Source organism: Aspergillus heteromorphus (genome assembly GCF_003184545.1).
Source record: "Aspergillus heteromorphus CBS 117.55 chromosome Unknown BO70scaffold_18, whole genome shotgun sequence".
NCBI lineage: Eukaryota > Fungi > Ascomycota > Eurotiomycetes > Eurotiales > Aspergillaceae > Aspergillus > Aspergillus heteromorphus.
Genome location: NW_020290423.1, coordinates 462,668 through 482,034, shown reverse-complemented (window position 1 = coordinate 482,034; position 19,367 = coordinate 462,668). Strand labels below are relative to the sequence as shown.

Below are 19,367 nucleotides of genomic sequence, written 5' to 3'. Positions count from 1 at the left end.
TGGGTTTAGCCCCGGGCGGTGAACGAAACTTTGCACGGTTTGTCTGGCAAGCCCGATCGGGAAGGTGCCCGATCCACCGCGCGGATCGCTCTTGCCTGGACGGTTGATACCCTGCTTGACTCAGTCTTCCTCCGCCGGCACGTTGTCTGTCAGTTCAACCGTTACACTGGATTCTTTGCTCCGGAGGTGAGTGAAGTGCCCTGGCCTTTTACCCCTTCCCTTCCCTTCCCCAACCTCCCCTCTCCATCTCGAATCTAACTAACCCTTCGTCTTCCCATCCTCAGTCCTACGCAGTCTCTAGTCATGGCGGGCTCCGATCTTGTCGACCACTCCCCCCACCATCCCGCCACCGCCGAGAAGCTCAGCAGCGCATCCAATGTCATCCTGATCGATAACTACGACTCCTTCACCTGGAACGTCTATCAGTATCTGGTTCTCGAGGGTGCCACCGTCAATGTCATCCGCAATGACCAGGTCTCGCTGGAGGAACTGATCGCCAAAAACCCGACTCAACTGGTCATCAGTCCCGGCCCTGGCCACCCCGAAACCGACGCTGGCATCAGCACTGCGGCAATCCAACATTTCAGCGGCAAGATCCCGGTCTTCGGAGTGTGCATGGGTCAGCAATGTATCATTACTAGTTTCGGAGGAAAGGTGGATGTCACGGGCGAAATCCTGCACGGCAAGACATCCGCGTTGACACATGATGGCAAGGGAGCTTACGAAGGACTGCCTCGGGCGCTCGCCGTCACTCGCTACCATTCCCTCGCTGGTACCCATTCGACCATTCCGCACTGCCTGGAAGTGTCGTCTTCTGCGCAATTGGCAGACGACCCTACCAAGAGTGTCATCATGGGCGTGAGGCACAAGACGTTGGCTGTGGAGGGAGTTCAGTTCCACCCGGAGAGTATCCTTACTGAACACGGACGGATGATGTTCAGGAACTTCCTCAAGCTTACGGCGGGCACCTGGGAAGGAAATGGGAAGCATTTCGACCGGCAGACTAGCGCGGACGACGCAGCCCCCTCGACCAATGCGCCGAAGAAGGACAAAAAGCAGTCCATCCTGGACAAGATCTACGATCATCGGAGAGCTGCTGTTGCCATACAGAAGACCATTCCCTCGCAGCGACCGGCTGACCTCCAGGCTGCTTACGACCTGAACCTGGCACCTCCCCAGGTTTCATTCCCCGCTCGTCTGAGGCAATCACCTTATCCATTGTCCCTCATGGCAGAAATCAAGCGGGCTTCCCCCTCCAAGGGTATGATTGCCGAGAACGCATGTGCTCCCGCGCAGGCTAGGCAGTATGCAAAGGCTGGAGCCAGTGTCATCTCCGTTCTCACGGAGCCCGAATGGTTCAAAGGTAGCATCGACGACTTGCGTGCCGTTCGCCAAAGCCTAGAGGGAATGACGAACAGACCTGCCCTTCTGCGAAAGGAGTTCGTCTTCGACGAATACCAGATCCTGGAAGCTCGCTTGGCTGGCGCTGATACGGTATTGCTCATTGTGAAGATGCTTAGCATTGAGCTTCTCACTCGGCTATACCACTACTCTCGCACCCTCGGTATGGAGCCGCTGGTCGAGGTCAACACTCCTGAAGAAATGAAGATTGCGGTGGACCTTGGGGCCGAAGTGATTGGTGTCAATAATAGAGACTTGACCAGTTTCGAGGTTGATCTCGGTACCACGAGCCGGCTCATGGATCAAGTCCCCGAGAGCACCATTGTGTGCGCCCTCAGTGGAATTTCTGGGCCCAAGGATGTGGAGGCCTATAAGAGCGAGGGCGTCAAGGCTATTCTCGTTGGCGAGGCCCTTATGAGGGCAGCAGACACCTCGGCGTTTGTTGCAGAACTCCTCGGGGGTTCCAAACAGAACACTCCCAAAAGCTTGCCAAGCTCGCCGTTGGTTAAGATCTGCGGTACCCGGTCTAAGGAAGCAGCTCGAGTCGCAATCGATTCTGGCGCAGACTTGATTGGCATCATCCTAGTTCAGGGACGGACGCGATGCGTCCCCGATGACGTTGCACTACAGATTTCTGAAGTAGTCAAATCTACGCCGAAGCCTGCTAGCCAGGCTCCTGCCACGTCTCAAGCGACACCGAGTGCCGCATCTCTTGAGTACTTCGATCACTCAGCCCAGGTCCTACGCCACCCCACCCGGGCGCTGCTCGTTGGCGTTTTCCAGAACCAGCCTCTAGAGTACGTCCTGACTCAACAACAGAAGTTGGGGCTTGACGTTGTGCAATTGCACGGGTCTGAGCCGCTAGAGTGGGCCAAGTTGATCCCAGTCCCTGTCATTCGCAAATTCTCGCTCGATGAGCCCGCGATCGCTCGCAGAGCTTATCACACTTTGCCATTGTTGGATTCTGGAGTGGGGGGAACTGGCGAGTTGCTGGATCAATCGCGCGTCCAAAAGGTCCTTGATAAGGACAGTGGTCTACGAGTCATTCTGGCTGGTGGATTAGACCCTACCAATGTCGTCAAAATCATCCAACAACTAGGCGAGTCTGGCCGCAAGGTGGTCGGTGTGGATGTCAGTTCTGGTGTAGAGTCAGATGGCTCTCAGGACCTCTCCAAGATCGCTGCCTTTGTACGGGCTGTGAGGGGTCTGTAGCTCTAAGTCATCTAATTTTTCTTTCTTTTCGGACACGAAATGCTTTCGGACAAATTAGTTGGTCGATTTTTTGTAAGCTTTCTTGTGATCTCCCACTCTGGGATTGATTTACCTACTATCCATACCTGTTAGGGCCGGTGCAGCTCTTACTTGAAGATAATTCAGATATCTCTGCCTCCGGGTTCACGCTTGCTTCACTACCGCTTAACTGCCTTTCACTGGCTAATTGGTTGGTCCTTTATTTGTAGAACCTTCCCAACTCCCCGGAATATTTTTATCATTTACCTCTTTATATAATCACGCCTCCCCTGCCCCCTCTTACTCGACTATATCCTGTATCTCAAGACCTTTGCCCCGTTGGCACACAGCCAATCTATCACAGAATCCGACCCCAGGCTCAGATCCGACGTCCCCCTCACACAAACAATGGGCAAAACATTCAAGAACATCCACGCCTGCTCGGCGGGGAAGTTTGACGTGAACGCCGACAAGATCCCCCAATGGATCCGGGCCAATGGAGGACACTACTCGAAGGATATCGGCGACGAAATCACGCACCTGATCGTGAGTAAAGAGGCCTATAAGAATGACATTGAGATAGGTACGCATACCCCGCCCGCATCTGCATCTTACATGGTTCGCTTGAGAATGGCGTCTGTCTGATAGTTTACAATAGTGCGCAAGGCCAAGCGTGTGAAGTCCATCAAGATCGTCTCCTTCGATTGGCTGGAGGACTCCCTCCAGTCTAAGAATCGAAGACCCAAGCGGGAGACGGAGTATCTTCTTGAAAATATCCTCATGGCTGAGAAGAAAGCTAACGAGAAGAAGAAGGGGAAGAGAGAAAGAAGTGGCAAGAAGGAGGATCACAGGTCGGAAGATGCACGGTCTCAGAAGAAACGCGCAGGTGAGGGGGAGCTTTCTTTCTTTTCCCGGTCTCCGTTATACACTTGCCATTGGGCTCATGGCTGATGATGATGTTTCAGTAAATCCGAAGCCCGAGGACCCGTTCCGTAAGAAAAAGAAGGGAGTGAAGGCGGGGAGTGCTGCTTGTATGTCCAGTTCTTGCATGGGTTTCAGGAGTGTTTATTTGCAGTGCTGATACGGTCCGTGAACTATACATATAGTAGCAAGGTACCATCTCTACGTGGACCGGGAAGCCAGGGTGACGTACGATGCGACGCTTGTGCGGTTGACGGTCTCGAGGAGTGCAAGAGAGAAATATGTTATTAGGGTGAGTTTTGTTGATTGTTCCCTTTTGATATCTATAGACTTGGTGTACCACCCATCCTCCATCTGGAGATAACCGAAGCCGTCCGTCCATCTTCCTGGTCCCCCAGCCAGTTGCATCACTGTCCATTAAAGATACTAAGAAGAAATCGATACACCCAGATCTACGAATCAAACAAAGAACCGCTCGTCTACGCCACACATATCGAGTACAGCCGCATCGGCAAACAACAGAGCGAGCTCCTGACTCCAATGAGGGCAGACCGGGATACCGCCGTGAAAGCATTCAAGACGTTGTTCCACGACAAGACGGGCATGGAGTGGGAAAATAGACTGGACGGGATCTTACCCCCCTGTAAAAGAGATGCGCAGGGGAACATGTTGCCTCCTCATGAGGGTTGGTTTTATTACGAAAACCGAGAAGGGTCGATATCGAGTTTCCTTCGTGCGGAGGTGGTTGAGATGACTGTGGAGGTTGATGATGGTCCTTCTGGAGAACATGACAATACTGTGGTGGCTGAGACACTGGATCGGCCTACGGCTGACCTGCCTCTGGATTTACAGGAGGCGGAGGCCAAGAAGGAGCACGATGAAAATAATACCGTGGCGAACGAGACACGTACGTCTGATCAGCCTCCGGATTTGCAGGACGTGAAGGTTGAGCAGGAGCAAGACGAGAAGGACGAGGACGAGGCCGAGGGATCGGTTGAACACGGCGGGTTGCAGGGGGAGGATTGTGATTTGACAACCTGATAGTTATACGGCCAGACTTGTGCAGGACTTGGACCTTTTGTTACCTTGGGTTCTTGTTATCGGGAAAACCGATTTCCCATACAATACAGGTACAGCAGTAGCAGAAATTGGATATAAGATTTTCTTTCAGATGGGTATACAAAAGCGATCAAATATGCCAAATGCGAAATGCCGCCCTGCGAGCTCCTTCCTTAACACCTCATGCGCCAAATCAGACTTTTCTTTTGCCCTCGTAAGAAATTGTACACTACTACCTCCCGAAAGCCATGTATGTCCTCGAGACAAACACGCGCTTACAGGTAATCCTTCTTCTTGCTGGTCCTCGTGTATTGGGTAAGAGCCCATTCAACATCACCGCTCGAGCCCTTCTCCAAAGTACCTCCGCGAATCTCGAATGGCCTCATCGACATGCGAGGACCAACTTCTGCCAGCTCCACGTCCCGGTAGCCGGTCTTGACGAACACGTGGTGGCGCACCTCGATGCTGTCCTCCTTGTTGACGAAGCTGACGACACGGTTGCCAAGCTTGCCTTCCTCGCGCGGGGGGAACAGATGCTTCAAGATCTGAACCACACGAAGACCCAACTTGGACTTGAATCCCTCGAAGATGAGGTGGGGGTAGCTCTCGGAGACGGTTCCGCGGGCAGCATCGGGGATATCGGCGCGGAGAACAACGTTGTGCAGGGAGAAGCTGACGGTCGGGCCGTGAGGAAGATGGGAGATCGTCATGGCAGTAGGTGTGCCACGGTGTTCGTGCAGGACAATCATGTCGGACAGTGCCGCGGCGTTTGCGCTTGCAACCAGATCCGGGATAACCAGATTACCACGGTTCAAGCGTATCGACGTAGGGAAAAGGAGCCGGACTTCTTTCGCGAAGGTGCCCAGGCGGACCGAAGGGGAGCGCGATGTTGTGACGATGGGACGAGGATCGGCAATGCCGGACGTGAGGGCATATTCGTCGTCGAGGTCGACGGCGTCGCCGTCTTTCTTATCGGCTGCAGGGAGAGATTCGTCGTATTTGAAGTCCTCGCGGAGTCCTTTATCGTCCGCAACGGAGGAGTCGAGGGGTTTTCCGGAGGCCAGCGATGCCTTTAGCTGGGCTCTCTTTTCGGCGATGGAGGCATCGCGGAGAGTCAGAGCTCTCCGGTAGAGATAGTCTCGACGCTCACGGGCTTGACGGCGCTGGGAGGAGCAGTCAGTAAGGCGGTTCTCCTCATCCTTACGAGGGAAACCCGGCGATAAAAGGAGCGCAAACGTACCAGCATTGTTGTATAGATTGTGACGGAGAGGGGAGGAACTGGAGGTCTGGAACGCAAAAGGCGGGCAACTTTTTTTTTCCCGGCGAACTGCCGGCGTGGTCCGCCCTGGCGACCGGAGTGTGTGGGATTTGGCGGCAACGACGCCGATGCCTTCCTTGCCTGAGCCGATCGCAAATCCGATCCTCTTCCACCTCTCCGACAAACTTGCCTCCAGCTTTCCAGTCCTGGCGGCAGGTTTCAGTGGTCGCGAAGGTACGCGAGAGATTCCCTATTCTCTGTTTGTTGGGAAGCCCAACCACCTGCATCCCACCCTGCTCCTGCTCACACTGGACCTTAGGCTCATTTCACATACACTTTGCCCCTCTGCTGTGGCACACTGATTGCTCGCCCCCCCTCCCAGGCAAGGACACAACGTCTCCTGCGTTTTCGAATCGGACAGGGACGATCGATCTGTCCGCCACGCTCTTTTTATTCTTCCGCAGCAATATCTCGCGTGACACATCGGAATCGTGTATGACCGCTTTATCTTCACTGAACTGAGCGTCTTTCGCTTCCACTACTTTCGCTCCTCCGGTTTTACCGTTGACAAAGCACTCTTTCGGGACTCGACATTCGGCTTCGGACTCTAGAGCACTATGGCAGCACCAGGTGATGATAGGGTTGCGGTGGAGATGGACGAGTCTATCCACTTCCGTCCGCGGAGACATGATGATGACGATGAAGCTTCCGACAATGACGATGTAGAGAGCACCACCAGCAACCAAATCGCCGAGAGCAAGAATCACCAGGGGCATCTGGAAGAGGAAAAGGAACTTCCGGCCCATGCTTGCGCGTGAGTTCCTCGTCGGGTTACTTGTTCTATCTCCCTGCTGACACGGTTTCCCCATAGGTATTGCGGCATCCATAACGCGAGCAGTGTTGTCAAGTGTCTGGCATGCAGCAAATGGTTTTGCAGCGCTCGTGGCAACACATCCTCCTCCCACATCGTCAACCATCTCGTTCGGGCTCGCCACAAGGAAGTCCAATTGCACCCCGGTTCGTCGTTGGGCGATACGATCTTGGAATGTTACAATTGCGGAACTAAGAATGTCTTCCTCCTGGGATTCATTCCGGCCAAATCCGATACCGTTGTCGTCCTGCTATGTCGTCAACCCTGTGCCGCTATGCCGTCTTCCAAGGATATGAACTGGGACACCTCGCGCTGGCAACCGTTGATTGAAGACCGTTCGTTCCTGCCGTGGCTTGTTGCTGCTCCGACCGACCAGGAACAGCTCAGAGCTCGCCATCTCAGCCCGCAATTGATTGCCAAGCTGGAAGAAATGTGGAAAGAGAACTCTCAGGCGACCTTCTCGGATCTGGAGAAGGCTACCGCTGTCGATGATGAGCCGGCCCCCGTTCTTCTTCGCTACGATGACGCTTTCCAATATCAGAACATCTTTGGGCCGCTGGTTAAGATCGAAGCCGACTACGACCGCAAATTGAAGGAGTCCCAGTCACAGGATGGGTTGATTGTTCGCTGGGATCTTGGTCTCAACAACAAACACCTGGCTAGCTTCATCCTGCCTAAGCTTGAACTCGGTGATGTGAAGTTGGCAGTCGGAGATGAAATGCGCCTCAAGTACACCGGTGAATTGCGCCCGAAATGGGAGGGAGTTGGATATGTCATCAAGATCCCGAACAACCAGTCTGATGAGGTGACCATCGAGTTGCGGGCGAAGGGTGATCACAAATCCGTGCCCACGGAGTGTACGCACAATTTCACCGCCGACTATGTCTGGAAATCCACTTCCTTCGATCGCATGCAGCTTGCGATGAAGACATTCGCCGTGGATGAAATGAGCGTCTCCGGATATATCTTCCACCGCCTTCTTGGACACGAAGTCGCAGCCGCCCCCATGAAGACCCAGATGCCGAAGAAGTTCAGCGTCCCCGGACTTCCTGAGCTGAACGGCAGTCAGATCAACGCGGTCAAGAGTGTGCTGCAGAGACCCATGAGTCTGATCCAGGGTCCTCCCGGTACCGGAAAGACAGTCACCTCTGCTACGATTATCTACCACCTCGCCAAGCTTAATGGAGGCCAGGTCTTGGTTTGCGCCCCTTCTAACGTCGCCGTCGATCAGCTCTGCGAACGGATTCACCGGACTGGCCTTAAAACAGTGCGTGTGACGGCCAAATCGCGAGAGGATGTTGAGTCGCCGGTTAGCTTCCTATCTTTGCACGATCAAGTCCGCATCAACGATACCAACATCGAACTCATCAAGCTCAATCAGCTCAAGGCTGAGCTCGGGGAACTGTCCAGCCAAGATGAAAAGCGGTTGAAGCAGCTTACTCGTTCGGCGGAGCGCGAGATCTTGAACAATGCCGATGTCATCTGTTGCACTTGTGTCGGTGCTGGTGACCCTCGTCTCGCTAAACTCAAGTTCCGCACCGTCCTGATTGACGAATCGACACAGTCTGCTGAGCCTGAATGTATGATTCCTTTGGTTCTTGGCTGCAAACAGGTTGTCCTCGTCGGTGATCACCAACAGCTGGGGCCCGTCATCATGAACAAGAAGGCAGCCAAGGCTGGTCTCAACCAGTCGCTCTTCGAGCGTCTTGTCATCTTGGGATGCTCCCCTATCCGCCTGAATGTTCAGTACCGCATGCACCCGTGTCTTTCTGAGTTCCCCTCGAACATGTTCTACGAGGGATCTTTGCAGAACGGTATCTCTTCGTTTGAGCGCCTTCGCCGTGATGTGGACTTCCCTTGGCCCATTGCCGATAACCCAATGATGTTCTGGTCGAACCTGGGTAACGAGGAGATTTCGGCATCCGGAACTTCCTATCTCAATCGTACCGAAGCGACAAACGTGGAGAAGATCGTCACTCGTTTCTTCAAGGCTGGAGTGCAGCCCTCGGACATTGGCATCATCACTCCTTATGAAGGTCAGCGTAGCTATATCGTCAGTTCTATGCAAGCCAACGGCACGTTCAAGAAGGAGCACTACAAAGAAATCGAGGTTGCTTCGGTCGACGCTTTCCAGGGTCGTGAGAAAGACTTCATCATCCTTTCCTGTGTGCGTTCCAACGATCACCAGGGTATTGGTTTCTTGAGTGATCCTCGCCGTCTCAACGTCGCGCTCACTCGAGCCAAATACGGTCTGGCAATTCTTGGAAACCCCAAGGTTTTGTCGAAGCATCCCCTCTGGAACTGCCTTCTACAGCACTTCAAGGAACGGCATTGCTTGGTTGAGGGGCCTCTGTCCAACCTTCAGGAGTCTCTCATCCAGTTCAGCCGTCCCAAGCAGGCCTACAGAGGACCTCAGCGGTTCCAGATGGCGTACAACCATGCTTCTAATGTTACCAGTGGGTTGATGAATGGAAGGAACGGCCACCGGAATGAGTTCCACGAGACCGGATCCGTGGTTGGCTATATTCCCGACGACGTCTCTTCTGTGCATTCGTCTGCGCTTGGTGGTGTTGGTATCCCCTCTGGATACCCACCCATGTTTCAGAACTTCGCCGACTCGTGGCCTGCTCTTCCAGGTGGTCGCCGTGCTAATGGCGGCCGGATGAAGGGAGCGCCTAGCGTTGCTGGAGAATCAGTGGCGGCCACGGAGTCCGATGTTACTGGAAGCATCATCGATGGAAAGAGCGTCGACCAGGGCGGTGTTTCCCTCGCTGGCCTGAGCATCAACGAGATGAGCAAGCAACCCAGTCTCAGTCAGTCGGATCGGTTGAAGCGTTACGTGGAATCTGGTGGGCGGGAGCCTTACAAGCCCGGTGTCCCTGATAACGGCAGCATTTTTGGAGGAAGCTCTGCCAGCATCCGTGTCACTCGTGGTGTCCCAGGCAATATCCCCGACGATGACGATGCTCGCAGTGTTTCGACTGCTTTCGCCAGCCAGATCGGGGGCAACTACGACTGATTGGGGGAGACGCGTGCCCTTCACGGTTCAGAGCGGGCCCATTAGCATGCAGCCTTCCCGAGGCTTGGGGGACAACTGTCCACCGAATCATCAGGCCACGCCCCAACATGACCCGATTCCTGGGCTTCTGCTTGACACGCCATCCATGTCACTCGTCGGCGTGAGACATCTGTAAGATTCCGGGAAGCATCGGCGAGAGCCAGCCCTCAGCCATCTGGTGGGAAATGAGGCATTCCTCAGATTCTTTCGCATTGCTTTTATCGATAAGAAAAGACGCCGGTCTGCAGGGCCTCCGCTCGGACAAGTGATCATTTCCAGTCGCATCGGCAAGATGGTGCGTTCTGCGGAATGGCATGCGAATGGCGGCGACTACCCAGTGGCTCAGCCCCATTACAGTATGGTTAACCGTCATCGACGAACACCATCGGAAAGGGTCAGTGGTATGTCTACGCAATCTTTCGGGCCTGCAGCTGCCTTCGCGCTCGGCTTCTTTCAAGGCAGCTGGCAGTCCCGACATTTCCGCGGACCGCTGGATGAGGGTGGGCTCATCACCAATGATGCTCCGCATTTCTAATTCTTTTGCCAATCCTGTCTTCCCCCAATATCCTAAACCCATATGACTGTCTGCTTTTGTCCGTTCCCCATTCTTCTTGCGCTTGCGGTGGCATTGCTATGGCGATGCAGTGGCTCTTCGGATCCCCGCCACTGGAGACCTGACAACCGTTCTCGTGGGCACTTGCGTTGTCCCCGGGAGCGCCCGGCCATGCCGACTGTCAAGTACTCGATAGAATGGACTGCTTAGTTTCCGCACGTCCAATCCAACTATTGTCATTCGTTATCACTCCGCCTCGTAGCTCCACCCCAAGAATGCTTGGTTCGAGATCCAAGCAGCGTTGGAGATCGGCTGCAGGATGAATAGGCACCCACGAATCTGGCGTCCTTGGCGGCTGGGGGACATTTCATATTAATAGACTGACGGCGGATCTGGCCGACGATCCCCATCGCGGCACCTTCGACGTATTATGTAGGTAGTAAGTAGTACACAGCCATCCACCGAAGGATTTGATCTTAAGCCCAAGTCAAGGTGGGTGGCAACCTGATCAATCAGTCCCCAGTATACACAGCTACGCGCAAACAAGATAGTGGATAGTACCCCAAGCGACCGTGCGATAGGAGGACTATAATATCCAGCCTATCAGCTATCCAGTCTAGATAGTACTTCCTCAGCGATCGAAGGACAGTTTAACTACCGGTCCATGCAGATCCTCGGAGATACATGTCATGGCGACGCTGCGCCACCGGGGAAGATCAGACCCTTAACAGGGCCCCAATATACATGCAGATGCTATTTTTGAGTTGAGGAATGGAGATGCCTAGATAAGTAGGGTAAGTAGGGTAAATAAGTAGTAGGCTTAGGAATGTTGACGCAAGCACCGAATGGGATGGGATGGGTGGCCATGCTTCCCAGGCAGCAGTCGGGGGCCTCACCTGCCAGTGCAGTCAGTCAGTGAGTGAAAGCGCAAACTTCGCCCCGTCGAGGGATTGGCGCCGAGGAAATCGCTTGCTGCAAGCCACCGCGATGGTAAAGCAACGAGTCCATCGTACTCCGATCTATGTATGTATGTATGTATGTAGCATACTAACTATATCTTGCTTGTCTGTCAGACGTGTACCCTGCAGTGCACTGTACAGTAAGTAAAGTAGCAGATAGATAGATTATGTTTAGCCTGGATCGCAAAGCGTCTAGTTAGCATCTTTGCCTGACGATGACGGGCACGGGATTGGGCAAGAACCGCAGCATCGCCCGCGTGTCCCGATGGCGGAGGTTTGGGTACCTAAGGTATACATGTGGCTACAGAAAATCCCTCTCCAACAACGCGCAGGCGAGAGGGAATCCAAGGAATGACCCTGGAGGAGGTGATGACGAGGCAGTTTGCTCTGAATTTGATCTGGGAATTGCAGATAATTATACAAATCATCAAAATAGATATCTTTCTTTCTGCGTAGACGGAATCCCATGATGACCGCATGACGCCGCCGCCACAAAAAAGACGCCTTCCGAATCCGGAAACCACTGCACTGTACGGAGTATCTATGTGTTGTTGTATGTTTGTGTGGCTGTGGGACACCACGTGCCAGAGGCCCTGATTGGCAGGCAGCAATGAGGCATACAATCCCCCGAAAGTTGCCTAGCGAGTAAGTAACAGTCAGACCGGTCACTGACACTGACTGACTGTGGCGGATGCGATGGCCCAACGGCGTAGTATACTCGTCTGCGGCGCATCCATTTCCTATCTTAGAACTTAGAGTATCTATCTGGTTGCCTGATGACAAGCTTAGCATGACTCACTAGTCGCAGCCTAACAGTAACAACAGTAAACAAGATCTGTCTGTCTGTCTGTCTGTGTGTGTCTAAGTTTGGCCATCCGATCGGTCGTGGGCTACCGACTGATAGGTACTACATAATGAGGGTAGATCCAAATACGACGCGTCTCCGATCACACCACGTGTGCAGGCTTGACTTCAAGGTCCTGAAACCCATCAAAGCTGAGCCGGGCTGATTAATGAGTACTAATACCAGGTGACTTCACCTCGCCGGACTCGCCTTACCCACCGGACTTGTTTTCGCCTTCGAGTGGCGGATCCGCCAAGACTTTCTCCTCCCCCCCCAGCCAGCTGCTTAGTCACTAGATGCCTTGTTTTCAGACCTGAAAAATTTGGCAGTCAGTCCTTCCGCGTTAAGGAACCAACATCCATCCTCCCCCAGAGCCACCGACCCCCCGAACACACCAAGCGACATCGCCGGCCGTTTTATACCACCCCAGTCCCGCGTTTTTCGAGGTGTCACCCTCTTCACTGACCTTGTACGCCACCCGCCTCTCCTCGACTCCCTCCCTCCGCGCTTTTCGACCCCCCCAGGCTTCTCAATTGACGGCGGGGTTGTAGCTCTAGCTGCGCTATGGGTGACGGCTCTGATTATCCTAGTCCACGAAGCGAAGGTCCCGGCGGACCTACCTCTGTTCTAGTCCCTGCTCAAGAATCGCTCTCTCCAGCTCCAGCTCCAGCTCCCAAGATGAACGACCAACTGTCTCCTACCTTCATGGAAGGCACGCGCCCGCGACTGTCGGTGAGACGAGCGCGCGATCCGCCCAAGAACACCGCCGGGCAGATCTACTGCGACCACCCCGAGTGCCAGCACGCTCCTCCCACCTTCCGTCGTCCATGTGAATGGAAGTAAGTATTTCCCCTACCCGGACACCTGATGTGGCAGAAAAGAAGAGAAACAATATGGAGACAAAGAGAGAGAAAAATTGCGGGCGGCTAACCTGGATCGCCACCCATAGCAAACACATGGACAAGCACGACCGCCCTTACAAGTGCCTGGAACCCGGATGCGACAAGATCCAAGGCTTCACCTACTCTGGCGGTCTGCTGAGGCACCAGCGCGAGGTGCATAAGAAGAACATCAACGCCAAGAAACCGTTGATGTGTCCCTATACCGACTGCAACCGCAGCACCGGCAATGGGTTCACGCGTCAGGAAAACCTGAAGGAGCACCTCCGCCGCCGCCACATGCATACTGAGAACGGGCATGCGTCAGACCTGCCCATAGCCCCGTCACCTGAGCTAGATGGCACCACGACTCTGGCGACTGCCTCGGCCGCCATCAAACGCAAGCGCGACTCCATTGGCGAGGACCCCACCCTGGAGCTTCCTGAAGAGGAAGAGAACGGCGTGGATCTTCGCAACGAGCTGAAGAGGCTGCGCCGCGAGGTTCAAGAGAAGGACCGCCGGCTGGAGGAGTTGGAACGCATCGTGGCTGGGTTGCAGCAAGCCATCCCCCAGCCCGCAGCGCCCCAGGGCTAGATGCATGCGCTGGATTGATTGTTTCTCCAGTGGTATCAGCTATACTGTTGTGGCTTTGCCTTCTTCCTTCCCTCCCCATCTGTGTTTCTTTCTTTCTCTTTCTCCCTCACCCTCCCCGTCGTCACCCTTCCTCCCCCCCTCCCCCCACCTCTGTGGCTCAGAATCTCTTCCTTTCCTGTTTGTTGTATGAAATTTGCATTCTCTGGGCGTTTTAAAGATGCAAATTATGGGGCCTTTGGCTTGGGGGTTCTTGCGATTCTGTCTACAACATCCACAGGAGGTTCATATGGGTCGGTCTACGTCTCGGAACGCATGGAGAAGATCAGTCAGCTCTGAAGATTATGGCGTTTGCTCGAGGTCGTTGATACAGACCCGGTGGTGTTTTTCCCCCTTCTTATTTCTTTTCTTTTCATCCGTCTTCATCATGGTTCTGTTATGTTCTTACTCTTCTTTCTTTATTTTCTTTCTCTCTACTTCCTGAAATATACCCAGGCGTTCCACCCTGTTTCATTTGTTGTTCTCCTGTCAAAACTCAACTTATACTTCTATCTTTTTCTCCGATGCGATGTCCACGTAGCTTGTCTTGTCGATTATAGCCCAGTCCAGTCACCTTTCCATGGTTCCACCACGTCGGGCGGTGAATATTATGATTTAAAGAGAGAGAGAGAGAGAGAGAGAGAGAGAGAGAGAGAAGACGTATCTCATACCTACCCGATCTACCTACATATCCCTCATGGCAAACACTGCATGCTTACCGATCACAGTCGCCAAGACCCAACGCTCCCTCCTTTCCTCCTCCCTCTCTGTATCAGCATTACCAGTCAGTCCGTCCGTACGGAGTCCGCTACCATGACCAGGATGAAATCCACTCATTCCCCAGGCTCCAACCCTGCTGCCTTCCTGCCTTCCTGCCTTCCTGCCTTCCTGCCTTCCTTACTTGCTGTACATCCTCCCCGACAAGGCTCGGACAGCACACGCTCCACCCCCTCTCAACCACCTTCCCACCTTAACTACCTAAAGTAGTCAAGTTAGATATCTACCCCACTCGACAGCTGTCACTCGCCCTTGACGTGGAATGACACCCCTTCCCTTCCCTTCCCTTCCATCCGGCTGTCGATGACTCGATTGGTTATCGTTGTCGTTGTCATCCATCATCCACCCCAACCAACCCCCTTACCTCCCTCACAGACCAGACTCACGCCCACTGGATAGATACGGAGTACACCCATGTAGGACAGCGGTCTAGCCCACCCAACAGATGACACTTATATGGGCACGGATGAGAACTGTGACTCACTCACTCACTCACCCCTCTTTTCTTTGGGGATGACCCCATCGGCTTATCGCCTTTATCTTGTTTTGGGCTAGGGATTCACTAGGTCCGGCTGGGATGACTCAAGCTTGTTAACTAGCCGCTGGGTTAGCTTGGAAACAAAGAGAGCTAGTTATCTTATTGTTGTCGGACAGATGAGGTGAGATGTGGGTGGATGTGGATGTGGATGTGGATGTGGATGTGGATGTCCGGGATGCCTGGATGCCTCGGGAGTCCGGGGTCAGTAGTCGAAGGACGTTGTTGCCTTGTGTGTGTCTGCCTGCCTGCCTGCCTGTTCGGCCATCCACTCACAGCACTGGTGCTAACATGCACTGCCCTATCCTGCCCTCTGTATTCTGAGCTAGTGTCTACATCCGATAGCGGTTGGATGGGATGGCCTCCGTCCCCTGGAGATGAGATGGTGGTCAGGTCAGGTCAGGTCAGGTGGCGAACTAAGCTGCGGCGCAGCAAGGACCGGGATAACGACGGTAACGGTAGGCTTCCCGGGGATGGCCTGGAATCATGTGTCTGGTGGTGATGTTGGCATGTGAAATTTGATGTGATCTGGGTCATAGATTAGTTTGTTTGTCTGGTGCTGGCTGGGTTTAGGCCGGGGATCAGGCTGGCGCTGTGGTTTGGGTGTGGCGTATTTTGGTCTTGTGGATGAGAGATGAGAGTGAAATAATTGTGTATGGATCTGGTATCCAGCTTGATCTGTCAGAATACAGGAGGTATGGCAATCTTCAAGTCTTGTCTAATCAACGACCTAATTCTAATTGCAACCATCAGTCCTTGTGGCTGGGTAGTATTGAAGGACTGTTGCCTGGCAATATCTCCTATGCTCTATCACCTTACACTTCGCAGTCAAGGCTCCCTCCATATACTGCTAGGTTTACGGCGCTACAGGGCAGAATTCCAAGCATACATATCCTACATATCAGTCTCTTCATCTGAAACCGACAGCTAATCGTTCCACTAAGCTGGCATTTTACCGAACACCTTAAGAGCATGCCCAATCAGAGTAGTCTTGTTGCTTAGGAGATCTCAGTGTACCGTACCGGTGAAACATTCGTGTGTAGGTAGATATTCAAAACCACACACAGGCGTTGATCGATAATAATCCTAAATATCTTATTCTGATGTGTGCTGTCCAACAGGTGTAGTATGTATAAACCAAACACAGACACGCACGAAAAAGATATGGCATTCTACTAGAATTAGCCTCATACCTAAAACAGAACAAAGATAGCACCAAACCCCAGAAAGAGAGACTCTTACAGACCGAGCTTTTAGCTTTCGAACAACTGTATATAAATCGATGATATAGAATCTGTTTGTCTTGAGAAGGAACCATCGCTTTCCAGCCATGATTCTAGAAAGACGACTCTCAAGAGGTGGGAGACCTCAGTAGTGTGGTGTAGTGTAGGTAGCATCCCAGTAAGTACAGTACCTACCTAGGTAGTAAATGTAGCACACCGCTGACGGTAACACACACCACGGCCCTTCCCCAGCCCACGCAGTGAATGCCAGCCCCGGTGGCTCCTTCCCAAACTCTGTCCAACGCGTCCCCTCGACACGTCGCCATTGGACAGCCCTCGAAAGTGGATTTTCGCGATTCGTTTGACCTCTCGTCCAGCCGGGGCCTCTCATTGGTTGGTTTTAGGAGATCATATCAGATTGATCTCTAAAGTAGTGGTAGTGGAGGGATCCTCGGCTGCTCACTCACTTGCTTCCTTCCCTTATCGCTCTTTCCGCTGATCGTTTACATACACTAGCTCTAGCTCTCTGCATTGTCTTGGATTCCTGTCTGATGTTGATTGTCTGTTGCAGAAGTTTCACTGCTTTTTGAAGTGATGTATCCAGCGGCTTGCAGGGAACAGTGACGCTCAGGATCCTTGCTCGCATTGAGGTAGGTACAGCTTCCATTCCTATTTCTGCGTATGAACCCCTACAAGAGCTAACGAAATTAGTATGATCCGCACCGCATATATCCACTCCACAGAGCGCATACAGTCCAGTATACAGCCTGTGATAAAAAGCCATCGGACTCTGATATGGAAAAGGCCAATCTTGCTGACGGCAGCCTATTCAGCCGATTAGGCTAGACTAGACTAGACACCGTCGTATCCAATCCGCTGACGCAGATAAGATGACCCTTGTATAGTGTACCCCCGACGGACTCCGTGGGCAGGCCGACCCTCCCGCGTCTGTGACAACATCGGCCGTTGTGTTGTGTCTTTGTCTACATCTTAGCCCCCCTATTCAGACCGTCCATCTACCTCAGAAGCAGAAACCAATCAATCATCCATCATGGTCCGAAGATTCACCCCCGCGACTTCCCCCCCATCGCTCGCCGCGACGTATGGAGTCCGCCCCAGCCCCGTGTCTATGAACGTCCACCAGCGACCTCTCGTGGTCGCGTCATCCGCCAACGAACCCAAGATCACCATCGTCAAGGCGGATCTCTTGATCCCAGGAGACGGCGAGCCCCTGAAAGATGCCGCCATCGTGATCAGTGGCAAGATCATTGCCTTCGTTGGCCCCCAGACCGAAGTCCCCAAGAAATATCTCCGGTCCAACCACTCCAGCCACCACGTCCCCGTGCTCATGCCCGGCCTGTGGGATGTCCACATCCATTTCGCCGGAGATGACGACTACTACCTTGACTATACCTCCGGCCTGTCCACCCACCCCGCCTCAGCCGGGGCTCGACTCGCCAGGGGATGCTGGGAGGCGCTGCAGAGCGGGTATACCTCGTACCGCGACCTAGCGGGCTGGGGGTGTGAGGTGTCCAAAGCCATCAACGACGGGACCATCGTAGGTCCCAATGTGTACTCGTCCGGGGCGGCCCTCAGCCAAACGGCGGGGCATGGCGACATCTTCGGGCTCCCCGCGGGTGATGTCCTGGGCAACTACGGAGTGCAGAATCCACGCCCGGGATACTGGGGCACAGGGCAACTGTGTATCGTCGACGGGGTGGACGAGGTGCGTCGGGCGGTGCGTCTGCAGATCCGCCGCGGGGCGAAGGTGATCAAAGTATTCGGGACGGGCGGGGTCATGTCGCGCGACGACGACCCCAACTGCGCGCAGTTTTCGCCGGAGGAGCTGCGGGCGGCCGTGGAGGAGGCGGCGAGGCAGAACCGCATCGTGGCCGCGCATGTGCACGGCAAGGCGGGGATCATGGCGGCGATTCACGCCGGGTGCAAGAGTCTGGAACATGTGTCGTATGCGGACGAGGAGGTCTTTGAGCTGATGAAGGCGAAAGGGATCGTGTACGTGGCCACGCGCACGGTCGTTGAGGTTTCATTGGACACGAACGGCGAGGGGCTGGTGAAGGAGTCCTGGGAAAAGCTGCAGGCTCTGGCCGGCGCCAGTCTGAGGGCGTATCAGGGCGCCGTCAAGGCGGGCGTCACCATGGCTTTGGGTACCGATACCGCCCCGGGAGGTCCGACGGCCCTGGAGCTGCAGTACGCCGTCGAGAAGGGCGGCATGACCCCCCTCCAGGCCATCCAGGCCGCCACCGCCAATGCCCCCCTCGCCGTCGGTCTGCAGGCCCCCTTGACCGGTCAGCTCAAGGAGGGGTATGAGGCCGATGTGATCGCGCTGGAGGAGAACCCCTTGAACGATATCAAGATCTTCCAGGACCGGAAGGTCATCACCCATGTGTGGAAGGGGGGTAAACTCTTCAAGGGACCGGGGATTGGGCCTTGGGGGGAGGACGAGAAGAATCCTTTTCTGTGATGGTAGGTAGGTAACAATTGTCGTTCATCTCACATCCATATTGAAGTGGATTCTCAGGGGTGTAGGGGCTTCCGAACGCTTCACCTGTACACGGCCTAAGACGCAGGAGCTCCTTAGGATGCTAGTAAACAATAGGTACAATACTTCTTAGAGTTGTTATATTAATAGTAGAGTACTTGGGTGCTTCTAGCTAGTTACCATCTAGCAGATTCTTTTAGAGATTGCTATTATTACTTACTGTAAATACTCGCGAGAGATATATTTATTTATTTCTTAATTATTCAACCGCTGATAGCAAACATGTGATCCACACAAGCCCTCGCGGATATACCCCTTCGCGAAGGTGGGTCTAGCTAGCAAACCAGCGACAACACTTTAAGCAATATCATACCTATCTTGACTTCGCGATAGATATATCTTCTTCACACTATCTCATACAAGCAATCCCCTATATTCTAGCTATTTGTGAATAGCTTCATCAGATATTAATACTTTAAGACAAGAGCTGCCTACCTGCAGTATAGCATCTTCACCCATTCTTACAGGTTAGTCCCCTATCAATACCAAGAGTCTGGTACCTAGTCAGTAATTACTCCAAACTCCAACGCATATCGGCACGATATGCACTGACGGCTCCACTTCCGAAGTGGGGTGGGTGTGGAAACCGAGAGTGGCATAGGGCAGGTAG

The 19,367-nt window shown here is 53.7% G+C and overlaps 6 protein-coding genes across 6 annotated transcripts; 5 read left to right on the top strand and 1 right to left on the bottom strand.

Annotated features, from left to right (window-relative positions):
* Nucleotides 1-141: 141 nt before the first annotated feature.
* BO70DRAFT_430424 (bifunctional anthranilate synthase/indole-3-glycerol-phosphate synthase) lies at nucleotides 142-2,870 on the top strand. The gene is made up of 2 exons (XM_025548159.1): nucleotides 142-186; nucleotides 285-2,870. Exon 2 carries the CDS (start codon nucleotides 304-306, stop codon nucleotides 2,611-2,613), a length of 2,310 nt encoding a protein of 769 aa, XP_025398067.1. The 5' UTR covers nucleotides 142-186; nucleotides 285-303; the 3' UTR covers nucleotides 2,614-2,870.
* A 169-nt stretch (nucleotides 2,871-3,039) lies between these two features.
* Nucleotides 3,040-4,593, top strand: BO70DRAFT_294673 (BRCT domain protein; the record flags this gene model as incomplete). Its single annotated transcript, XM_025539485.1, has 5 exons — nucleotides 3,040-3,214; nucleotides 3,290-3,517; nucleotides 3,597-3,671; nucleotides 3,771-3,844; nucleotides 4,003-4,593. 5 exons carry the CDS (start codon nucleotides 3,040-3,042, stop codon nucleotides 4,591-4,593), a joined length of 1,143 nt encoding a protein of 380 aa, XP_025398066.1.
* A 146-nt stretch (nucleotides 4,594-4,739) lies between these two features.
* On the bottom strand, nucleotides 4,740-6,171 carry BO70DRAFT_67638 (snoRNA-binding rRNA-processing protein IMP4). Its single transcript, XM_025548638.1, has 2 exons — nucleotides 5,852-6,171; nucleotides 4,740-5,774 (listed from the first exon to the last, which is right to left on the bottom strand). Exons 1-2 carry the CDS (start codon nucleotides 5,855-5,857, stop codon nucleotides 4,887-4,889), a joined length of 894 nt encoding a protein of 297 aa, XP_025398065.1. The 5' UTR covers nucleotides 5,858-6,171; the 3' UTR covers nucleotides 4,740-4,886.
* A 6,198-nt stretch (nucleotides 6,172-12,369) lies between these two features.
* BO70DRAFT_67661 (putative C2H2 transcription factor) lies at nucleotides 12,370-13,844 on the top strand. The gene is made up of 3 exons (XM_025548639.1): nucleotides 12,370-12,623; nucleotides 12,706-12,993; nucleotides 13,104-13,844. Exons 2-3 carry the CDS (start codon nucleotides 12,719-12,721, stop codon nucleotides 13,624-13,626), a joined length of 798 nt encoding a protein of 265 aa, XP_025398064.1. The 5' UTR covers nucleotides 12,370-12,623; nucleotides 12,706-12,718; the 3' UTR covers nucleotides 13,627-13,844.
* BO70DRAFT_67619 (uncharacterized protein) lies at nucleotides 13,844-14,881 on the top strand. The gene has a single exon (XM_025548637.1). The coding sequence runs from the start codon at nucleotides 14,062-14,064 to the stop codon at nucleotides 14,647-14,649; it is 588 nt and encodes a 195-aa protein (XP_025398063.1). The 5' UTR covers nucleotides 13,844-14,061; the 3' UTR covers nucleotides 14,650-14,881.
* A 2,234-nt stretch (nucleotides 14,882-17,115) lies between these two features.
* Nucleotides 17,116-18,789, top strand: BO70DRAFT_67602 (amidohydrolase family protein). The gene has a single exon (XM_025548636.1). It carries the CDS (start codon nucleotides 17,249-17,251, stop codon nucleotides 18,677-18,679), a length of 1,431 nt encoding a protein of 476 aa, XP_025398062.1. The 5' UTR covers nucleotides 17,116-17,248; the 3' UTR covers nucleotides 18,680-18,789.
* The last annotated feature ends 578 nt before the right edge of the window (nucleotides 18,790-19,367 follow it).

Coding starts and splice junctions, on each gene's coding strand:
- BO70DRAFT_430424 (XM_025548159.1), top strand. CDS start 304: ATGGCGGGCTCCGATCTTGTCGACCACTCCCCCCACCATCCCGCCACC.
- BO70DRAFT_67661 (XM_025548639.1), top strand. CDS start 12,719: ATGGGTGACGGCTCTGATTATCCTAGTCCACGAAGCGAAGGTCCCGGC. Junction 12,994..13,103: donor CGTCGTCCATGTGAATGGAA/GTAAGTATTTCC, acceptor CGCCACCCATAG/CAAACACATGGACAAGCACG.
- BO70DRAFT_67602 (XM_025548636.1), top strand. CDS start 17,249: ATGGTCCGAAGATTCACCCCCGCGACTTCCCCCCCATCGCTCGCCGCG.
- BO70DRAFT_67619 (XM_025548637.1), top strand. CDS start 14,062: ATGTTCTTACTCTTCTTTCTTTATTTTCTTTCTCTCTACTTCCTGAAA.